This window comes from Camellia sinensis, chromosome 4 (genome assembly GCF_055761805.1).
Source record: "Camellia sinensis isolate YWXY chromosome 4, ASM5576180v1, whole genome shotgun sequence".
Taxonomy (NCBI): domain Eukaryota; kingdom Viridiplantae; phylum Streptophyta; class Magnoliopsida; order Ericales; family Theaceae; genus Camellia; species Camellia sinensis.
Window position 1 is genome coordinate 192,872,292 of NC_138964.1, and position 10,097 is coordinate 192,882,388.

The following is a 10,097-nucleotide window of genomic DNA, read 5'->3' on the forward strand; positions in this document are numbered from 1 at the left end:
TATCTTCCTTGAGTTTAAGGGGGGATGATAATGTATATATGGTATATATTCCTATATATATTAGGTATTGATTTCCTAGATATATTAGGTATTGCCTATTGAAAAATTGGTTTTATAGGCTTATTTTGGACCAACTTTGAGCCTAAAATTAAGTGGGGTTCACATGTCTTTTGGGATAGGTCCAAAGAGGTGACGTGTTCCTTGCCGTATGGCAAGTCACACGGTGAAGACGGTTCATGAAAACCATTTATGAGTGAATGGGAACTATACGTCGTTTTTGGGTTCGTGGAATGGACAATAAAAGTAGTAAATGTGGGTTTCCGTGAAATGGGTTGTCCCACATTGAAACTTGAAGAGAACTTATGTGTATATATAAGTTCTAGAAGTACAACCTTGGGTTGGGCACCAAGGAGCACCCCAAGGTTGTAGAAGGAAGGAGTTATGGACAAAATAAACCTTGGCTCAAACTACCACACATGCACGCCGCTACTGCCCGTTCGACCAGTCGAGCCGGGTCCGGGTGTGGGTTGTGGGTCGGGTCGGTTCTAACATTAATTTTTTGGACAAAATTTATTTGAATTTTTTCAAAAATTCTTGCGGGAAAAAATTTATTTATTTAAATTTTTTGCATCAATTTTTTCTGTCCAATCTATACCCGTTTTTCAGTCCTTTTTCAACAGTTCAACAGGTTCAAACTGTCCAAAAAATTAGGTAAACGGCCCAACAGTTCCGAGCAGTTTTAAAACTGCCAAACAGTTTACAGATTTGTTTGAATTTGAATTGAATCCGTTCAAAAATAGTTTACACATGTTCCTTTCTAAATTGTACCTGTTCGGGACAGTTTGTTTGCTTATAAATAGAGGCCATTCCAACAGTCTTTGGTATCTGAAAATTCATTACTTTCCCTCTACTTTTGCTCTCTTGCATGATATAATCTTCATATTAATTTTAGGAAAAATTCAGAGAGTAAGAACACAGGTTTTTGTTCGCCGAACAAATTGTTTAGAGTGCTACTACAATTTGTGAAGATCATTCTAAGAACACATGTTTTTGTTCGCCGAATCTGTCTTAAGGATAGAGTGTCACACACTCGACTTGATCTTTTTATTATTCATTCGGTTCAGTAAAATAATTTCGGTAAAATAATTTCGATACGTTATTTATTTTATTTGTTTGACTTAGTTTCAATTTATTTATTGTACACAGAAGATTGTTCCAACATTGCCATAGTTAGGTCTTTTATAGGATATTCTTTCTCATAGTTAGATTTCCAGTAGGATATTCTTTTTCAGCCTATATATACAAACCTTCTATTGTATAGGACAATTTATTCAATACAATATATTCAATACAATACATATTATTTTCTCTATCTCTTTACTATTCTAACAGGACACATGTGCTGTTAATAAGATTTTTAATAAAAAATTTAGTACATATAGTATTGCTCTCTATCTATATATATGTGTGTAAATATAATCTTATTACAAATTTTGAGATGATATAAAAATTATAGTGTAGGATTGCTTACAATTTATTACATAAAAATAATTTAAATGAATTAAAAAAATATTAATTATCTAAAAACTGAAAGAGATGCTTTTGGCTCGACAAGAGTTTAGAGGACTGAAAATGAATTTCAGCAAATACAATTTTTACTTTAAAGTTGTCTAAGGTTCCTCACTTTTTAAACTGAATAATATGAAATTATTTAAAATGATATATAAGTCAATTTTTTAAATTTAATGATGTGTAAGTAATATGATTGGTTGATAATTAAAAAAAATATATGAGATAAAGTGTTACTTTTAATATCTTAAATGATTGCCACATCTTTGAGCTTGAAAAGTGGGTCTAATTTTTGGTTTTTTGAATAGCAATGTTCTTAGGGTTCGTTTGTTCTGGGTTATTGGGGATGAGATTGGATTAAGATGGATGTAGGATACATTAATATTGTGTTTGATTGCAAAATAGGGAAGAAAATTTACAATATTTTAGGATTATGATAGGCCTCTATGGATGGGACTAGTAGTCCCCGTAGGAGATGATATTAGAAAAACAATCCCTTGGGATTAGCGAGAAATTTACTATTTTGCCCTCTATTATCCTACGTAATTTATTTATTCTATTGATTAGTATGGTATTTTCTCTATCATTTTTTTTAATTATTCCTTCATTTTTTACTTCACCATTCTTTATATCAAAATAATTTACTATAAAAATATGTACGGGGAGCAAATATTCCGGCGTGCCCGTATTCCTTTCTTCCGAGCTCCGTCGATGTCCGATCACCTGCGAGCAAGTAACGGTGAGCTACCCGGCGGTGTGTGGCCGGAAAAACCCTCCGACGATCAAGTTAGCACACACCTTAGGATGGATAGAGAGAAGGGAGAGAGTGTTTGAGTGTAAGAAATTCCTTACAGAGTGTTCGTCTCCACAGTATGGGGGGCGCAGACATGCTTATATACCTTCTGAGCCCCATATCCACTCCCAGTCATCTCCTGACACGTGGCTCTGCTATCCCATCTGTCAGCATAAACCATGCCATTCATCACCTAACCTCAACTGCCTGTCATCACAGCTGGAGCTCGGCAGCCGAGCTGCCCTATCCGTTGTTGTGCCATGCCGTGCTCCATACCCTAGCACTTCACTGGCCAAGACTGAGGAGGACCGGGCTAGGCGGCATCTCGGCAAAGCTTAGCCCGGGATCCTCCTTTGGTCGGTCTTCTCGCCGGTCAGTCAACTACCTCGGCTGACCGCGCCTTTCCGAGCGCCGGCCTCTCGGTCTGTCTGATCTCGTCAATCCTTGGACCGAGCATCCTGGTCTGACCGGTCACTTCCTGGCCGAGCACCTTCTGCACGGTTCGGGGCAGCACATAGTCCAAACTTTGCCCGGCCCAAGTTCTGGTAGCCCATCTCCGGGTGAACAGTCGATCATCTCGGCCCACTGCTCTGCTGGGCCCCCAACCTGTTCGGTTTATACCTCGGCCCAACGCCGGAGCATAAATCACCCTCTCAATTGCCCCTTAATTCCGTCCGTGGAAGCGTGACTGGGATTATTCACCTCGTCCGAGATAACGTTTATCTGGTCGTCAAGATGCCAAGCTTCGACCGAGCTAGTTGACGCAATTGTCCGTAGATTTGACCGGTTATATTCCTCGGCTGACCTTTTCTCGTTGAAAGTAGCTCGGTTGGCTCTTCGTCTTTTCAACCCGTTGCTTCAGTCCTGCCAAAGCCATAAATGGTGACACGTGGCGGTCTGCCATTGGTCATCGGGCAGCCAACCCGCCGTTTTTGCCAGAATTTGAATTTGGGCGGTCTCTAACGCCTATACAAACTTGCCCCCCCCAGTTCCATTTTTCCTCCACTGCTGCATCCATCTCTGTCGATTCTCAAACCCAAGCTCGACTGCCATCCTGCCATTCTTCGTGTTTGGGAAGAACACCTTCGGCCCTTCACAGGTAAGATGTCCAATCTCTCTTATGTTGCTATTTACTCTTATTTTGCACACATTAGGACCCGAAAACATAGATTTTAGGGCTTAGACCATAGAAAACATTCTAAACCTCCCAATGTTCTTGGTGTTCTTCGTCTTCCTGAAGAACGTCGAAGAACTGGGGTGAACCGGGCTCTGGACCTTTTTTTTGATCCAAGAAGCCAGCCAAACCGGGCAAACAACGTGTTTGCTCTAACCGGGGCAAAAATCGAGATAATCAAAGGACTTGGTCGCTCAACCGGGCTAACATCAGGTCTGCTTGGGCGACCGAGCTCCTTAATCAAACAACCGAGGTAGTTTGGCCCCCTTACCGACCGAGCTGAAGTCTAGCTCCCTTTACGAAACCACACACTTACACTTGCCATCCTTTTCTTGCAGAGTCCAAGGGGACCCCTGTCATTCCTGAACCTCTCAGGACCGAGCTGCAGCAATTTATCACCGTGCCCAACCCATCAACCGGGCTATAGTAAGTCGGCCACAAATGGGGAAGTTCCGCTTCCTTGTGGATACTCCGGCCGCGCTAGCCGCTTTCAGAGAGGACTACGGCGTCCCGGCCGATGTCCATCTCGAGCTGGCCGAAGAAGAGACCACGCCTTGGGGTAGGGAGGAATGCCCCTTCACCGTGCTGTCCATTGTCGAAGGGGGCCTTCGTTTCCCTCTCAACCCACTGATTACCGAGTTCTTACGCCGTACCGGGCTAGCGCCAACCCAAGTGTCCACCAACACTTATAGAATAATCAACGGCGTACATGAATTGAACCAACGGCTAGGCACCAACTTAGGCCTAGCCGAGGTATTGAGGCAATACACAATGGGCCACACCGGTGACGGCCTAGCTTACTATTTAAAAATAAGACCGGGCAAGGAAAAAATCGTAACCGGCACCCCGGACAAAGATATGCACGATGATGATTTCTTCTGGGTGTCCGGCAACTACGAAACAGCCGAGGTGCCGGGCTGGTTCATAAGCAAGGACTTCGGTTCTTCATGTAAGCCACTCAAATTTGCACGGTTAACTTTATTCTTTTAGTTTTATTAACCGGTTTCCCTGTTTCTTTTGCAGCCATCCAAGCCTTGCAAGCCAACTACCAATTCCCCAACGTCGAGGCAATTCGGGCCGTGCTTAGGTACCGTCACCGAGACTGCAACGAATTGCTCGGCTACACACCCACCTACAGATATTCTGCACCGCGCCGGAGTAGAGTAACTGACTTCCTCAGAGCTCCTTCGCCACCTCCAGATCCAACCCTACCAGACGTCCCATTAATCCGGTTAACCGACGAGCAAGAAATGGCCAAAAGATCTCGAATCAAAAACCTCCTAACCGCGACCTCAGCCGAGATTCCGAGCGTCACCACCCGTTCCCCGGCTGCCGGTCAATCGAGTGCGGCCGTTATAGCCCTTGCTTCTCCAGCTCCAGCTGCCGTGCAATCTGCCAGAGAAGCGCGCCGGGCTGGAAAAAGACCAAGGGCAGATCCCACCGCCGAGCTCGTCACCGAGCTGACAACCGAGCATCCTGCTGAAACTCCTGCTCCCGTGCCCGCTTGGCGTCCTCAGCTGAAGCACCGGGGACAGGACATCCCGGCGACTGCATCGATCAAGGCAGACAAAGAACATTTGCTTGCCTTCGATCTCTCCAAAGCATTTCTCCTACCGGGCGACGTGGTAGGCAGTGACCACGTCCCTGACACCCGGCTGGTAAAATCTTCTGTGAAGTCGATGGCCAGGGTAAGTCGGCGTTCTTTTTAACATTTCACAAGTGTTTGCTCGGTTCTTCTTGCTCGGTCCCCTTTCTGATGTACTATGCTTCTTTGTGCAGGCCATTCAAAAACAACATTTGGTCCTAGAGCGCATCCACCGGCTTAGGCAGAAAGCCAACGACACTGCGAGCCATGTTGAAAGCCTCCAAGCCGAGCTCGGCCGGGCTAAAGCTTCTCTCGAAATGGCCAACCATGACAATAATAGGCTGCTCGGTCAGCTGGGCGCAGCCGAGAAAAAACAAAGTGAGCTTCAGGCCGAGGTTGACGCTTTGAAGAAGGCGAAGAAGAAGGCTTGCCGGGCTGCCAACAAGGCCGGGTTCAACGAGGCCGAGGAGAGCTATAAGAAGCAGGTGTTTGCAACACAAGACATCTACTTCAAGGTCGGTTGGAAGTCTGCCTGTGAACACCTCGGCCAGGGCTCTGACACCGACGTTTTTGCCAATCCTCCCAAAGCTTCACTACCGGTCTACCTCGTGCCATATGCAAATGATGTATTTACTGCGCTTCAAGCGGAGGCCGAGGAAGGACTTGAAGATGGAGAGGATGACACAGATTCTGAGGAAGAAGAGGCCGAGGTGCCTGAACAGCCCGGCAACGATGAGCCCGGCGCCCAAGAAGCAAGCCAAGCTGTTGACCTTGATGCTGATGCTGCCGAGGATGAGTTCACCAATCTTTCCCCCTTAGTTTAGGTTTCTTTTCTTTGTATTTTTGCTTTCAATACACTTGATGTAACCGGGCTTTGTCCCCACCTTTTGTAATGAATTTCTTTATCAATGAAAAATTTTGAATTTTCGCTAAGTGTTTGCCCGGTAGTAATTAATTCCGTCTTCAGCAAACTATCTCGGTATGACTTATCATTTGAACACTTGGTCGACCGGAGTCCATAACATGGTCGACGCACTTGAGCATAACAAAACAAATTCACGCACCGAAATATCCATCTCGGTTGTTGCTAAGTTTGGACAAGATACCATGTTGGTCAAGACGCCAACTCTTCCAACCGGAGTACTTCATCACGGTTGGGAATCCCAAGTTGGACAGAACACCAACTCTTCCAACCGGAGTACTTCATCTCGGTTGGGATTCTAAGTTGGACAAAACACCAACTCTTCCAACCGGAGCAAATCATCTCGGTTGGGGATCCTAAGTTGGACAAAACACCAACTCTTCCAACCGGAGCGAATCATCTCGGTCGGGGATCCTAAGTTGGACAAAACACCAACTCTTCCAACCGGAGCAAATCATCTCGGTTGGGAATCCTAAGTTGGACAAAACACCAACTCTTCCAACCGGAGCAAATCATCTCGGTTGGGGATCCTAAGTTGGACAGAACACCAACTCTTCCAACCGGAGCAAATCATCTCGGTTGGGGATCCTAAGTTGGACAAAACACCAACTCTTCCAACCGGAGCAAATCATCTCGGTTTTAAACATTAAAAGAACAATCCGAGTGCTAATGCAAAATGACTTCTATAATTTGACAAAAAGAATTACATTCTGCTTTGCAAGCCAAAAAATTGCTTTACAAAAAAGAGGAAAGTAAAAAGCTTAAAAATAATACAATTTCAAGTTGGCCGCATTCCATGGCCGGGGTATGGCTCTTCCCTCTAGATCCTCCAAGTGGTAAGCCCCCTTGCCCGCCAGACCAGTGATCTTGTAAGGTCCTTCCCAATTTGCCCCTAGTTTGCCTTCTCCTGGCACCAGGGTGTTGCCCATAATTTTCCTCAAAACCCAATCCCCAACTTTGAACGGTCTGGGGTGCACTGTCTTGTTATACTTCTTGGAGAGCTCTTGTTGGTAAGCGGCAACATGGATGAGGGCTTTCTCCCGGCGCTCTTCCGCTAAGTCCAACTCCAAGGCAATAGCCTCGGCATTTAGCTCGGGCTCAAAACTCTCAGTTCTGAGGGTGGGCATTTCAACTTCCAAGGGTATGACCGCCTCCATGCCATAAGCCAAAGCAAATGGAGTTTCCCCGGTCGAACGTCGCGGGATTGTTCGATATGCCCAAAGGACGCTCGGTAATTCTTCAGCCCACTTGCCCTTAGCCTTTTCCAACCGTTTCTTCAACCCATCCAGTATAGTCTTGTTTGATGCTTCGGCTTGACCATTGGACTGCGGGTAGGCCGGGGTGGAGTTGTAGAATTCTATCTTTAGATCTTCACAGAATCCTCTGAATAGGCGACCGTCAAACTGGGTACCGTTGTCAGAGATCAAAATCTTGGGGACGCCAAACCGCGTGACAATGTTCTGCCAGACAAATCGCTTCACGTCTTTTTCTTTGATGGTTGCCAAGGGCTCAGCTTCAACCCACTTTGTGAAGTAATCTGTGGCCGCGATGAAGAATTTCCGGTTGCCCGGTGCTGTTGGCAACGGTCCCACTATATCTAGCCCCCACATGGCGAAAGGCCAAGGACTGGTGAGGGGAAGAAGTTCCCTGGCAGGCTGGTGGATCTGATGAGCGAATTTTTGGCATTTCTCGCACTTGCGGACATATTTTTGGGCGTCGGCCTGCATGCACGGCCACCAGTATCCCTGCGAAATAGCTCGGTAAGCCAAGGACCGTCCCCCGACGTGGCTGCCACAACTGCCTTCATGAATTTCAAACAAGAAGGCCTCCACACTGTTCGGGTGCACGCACTTGAGATAAGGACCGGTGAAGGACTTCTTATACAACGCGCCTGATGGAGAGAGCCAAAACCGCTCGGACTTCACCCGGATTTTGTGTGCTTCTTTCTTGTCCGCTGGAAGAGTCCGGTCTCTGAGGAACGAGATCAATGGGTCCATCCATGAAGGACCTAGCTCGGCGCAGAGTACATCCGTCTGCCCGGTGTTTTCAATGCTTGGCCGCGGAAGAAAGTCAATCAACAGGGGGTTTGGAGATGTGCTATCTACCATGGAAGCGAGGCCGGCGAGTTCATCAGCCCGGCTGTTTTCTTCCCGGCCAATCTGCTGGACTCTGATTGCCGCGAACTGCTTGATATGGTCCCTGACCAGAGCTTGGTACTTCGCCATCCTGTCGTCCTTCGCTTCATAAATCCCGGAAACTTGATTAACCACAAGCTGGGAATCAGTATATACCAGAAGCTCGGCAGCCTTCATTTGGATTGCGCTCTTGAGCCCAGCAAGAAGCGCCTCGTACTCAGCCTCGTTGTTAGATGCCGGGAAGCCGAGTGTGATAGAATGCTCTATGGTTAGGCCGTCCGGGGATATAAGAACAATACCTAGGCCGGCACCATGGCGGTTGGACGCTCCATCAACAAAAAGCTTCCACATGTCCCCCACGAAAAGCTTCCAGCAGTCAGATGGGTCCTGAGAGTTGCGAAGGGCAATGGGATCACAACTGCTCGGCTGTGCGGTGTCAAGTTTGGTGTTGACCGGTTCAAAGTCAGTGCCCCTTGGTGATTCGACACCGGACTCAGCAAGTTGGTCCGTAATGCCCAAGTCCGTAGGCGAAACACCAGGTTGCGGTGTGAAGCCGGCCGCAGGTTCTGAGCTGCCTGGAACCATTCCTTCCCCCTTGAGGATTCGGCACCGGACTCAGCAAGTTGGTTCAGAATGCCCAAGTCCGTAGGCGAATCATCAAGTTCTGAGCTGTGTGGAACCATTCCTTCTCCCCTTGGTGATGCGGTACCGGACAGAGTGGATGGGTTGGTGATACACAACTCTGTCATCGCAACACCGGGAGATATGACCGTGCAAACTGAGGGAATTTCGATGGTGCGCGCTAACTCCGCGGCGCGACCTTCTGCAGATAGTAGTTCCTCGGTTGGCATTGTGGGCGTCTCATCATCTGCCCCGGCAATGACGACCGGGCATACCGGATGAGTGCCAGGTGAGAACTCGGCAACAAAATCGGCCAAGGTTTGGGCTTTGATTGCGGTGCGCGGCTGGAACTTCACATCAAACTGTCCCAACTCGACCGCCCATTTTAATATTCGGCTGGAAAAGTTTGCGCGCTCAAACAAGGCCTTGAGAGGGAACTCGGTCAGTACGACGATGGTATGGGCGTGAAAATAATGTGCCAATTTCCTCGAAGCCATCATCAGTGCCAACGCTAGTTTTTCCAGCGGCAAGTACCGCGTCTCAGCCGGCAGAAGGGTCTTACTTACGTAAAAAATTGGGAGGTGCTTAATTCCTTCAGCCTGGACTAACACCGCACTTACTGCGTGCTGGGAGACGGCAAGGTAAAGGTAGAGTTCCTCACCGGGCTCTGGTGTAACCAACAGCGGCGGGGAAGACAAATAATCCTTGAGCTCAGCCAAAGCTCGGTCACACTCGTCATCCCATGAGAATTTTGACTTCAATGCTTGAAAGAAAATGCGGCAGCGATCTGATGACCGGCTTATAAATCGATTAAGCGCGGCGGCCATACCGGCCAGATGCTGTACGTCCTTAGCCGAGCTAGGTTGTTTCAATTCTTGCACGGCTTTGATCTGAGTAGGGTCTGCTTCGATGCCTCGGTTCGTGACTAAGAATCCCAAAAATTTCCTGGATCCCACGCCAAAGGTACACTTCGAGGCGTTCAAGCGCAGCTTGTGCTTCTTAAGAATGGCGAACATCTCGGCTAAGTCGGACAGATGGTGTGCCTCATGTCGGCTCTTTACCACCATATCATCGATGTAAGCCTCCATTGTCCGGCCGAGCAAAGGAGCGAACATTTTGGTCACCATCCTCTGAAAGGTTGCCCCGGCGTTTTTCAAACCAAAGGGCATAACTCGATAGCAGAAGAGTCCCCTGGGAGTCGTAAAAGAGGTGATTTCTTGGTCAGGCCCATGCATGGCAATCTGGTGATAGCCGCGGTATGCATCCAAGAAACTGAGCCGACTGTGTCCGGCCGTCAA

The 10,097-nt window shown here is 47.4% G+C and overlaps 1 protein-coding gene across 1 annotated transcript; it reads left to right on the forward strand.

Annotated features, from left to right (window-relative positions):
- Positions 1-3,977: 3,977 nt before the first annotated feature.
- LOC145824328 (uncharacterized) lies at positions 3,978-5,945 on the forward strand. The gene is made up of 3 exons (XM_082923969.1): positions 3,978-4,485; positions 4,560-5,224; positions 5,316-5,945. The coding sequence occupies exons 1-3, from the start codon at positions 3,978-3,980 to the stop codon at positions 5,943-5,945; spliced, it is 1,803 nt and encodes a 600-aa protein (XP_082780095.1).
- The last annotated feature ends 4,152 nt before the right edge of the window (positions 5,946-10,097 follow it).

What these genes read in the sequence shown, in the direction of transcription:
- LOC145824328 (XM_082923969.1), top strand. Translation starts at nt 3,978, where the DNA reads ATGGGGAAGTTCCGCTTCCTTGTGGATACTCCGGCCGCGCTAGCCGCT. An exon ending in CAAGGACTTCGGTTCTTCAT is followed by an intron (nt 4,486 to 4,559) that starts GTAAGCCACTCA and finishes TTTCTTTTGCAG; the next exon opens with CCATCCAAGCCTTGCAAGCC. An exon ending in CTGTGAAGTCGATGGCCAGG is followed by an intron (nt 5,225 to 5,315) that starts GTAAGTCGGCGT and finishes TTCTTTGTGCAG; the next exon opens with GCCATTCAAAAACAACATTT.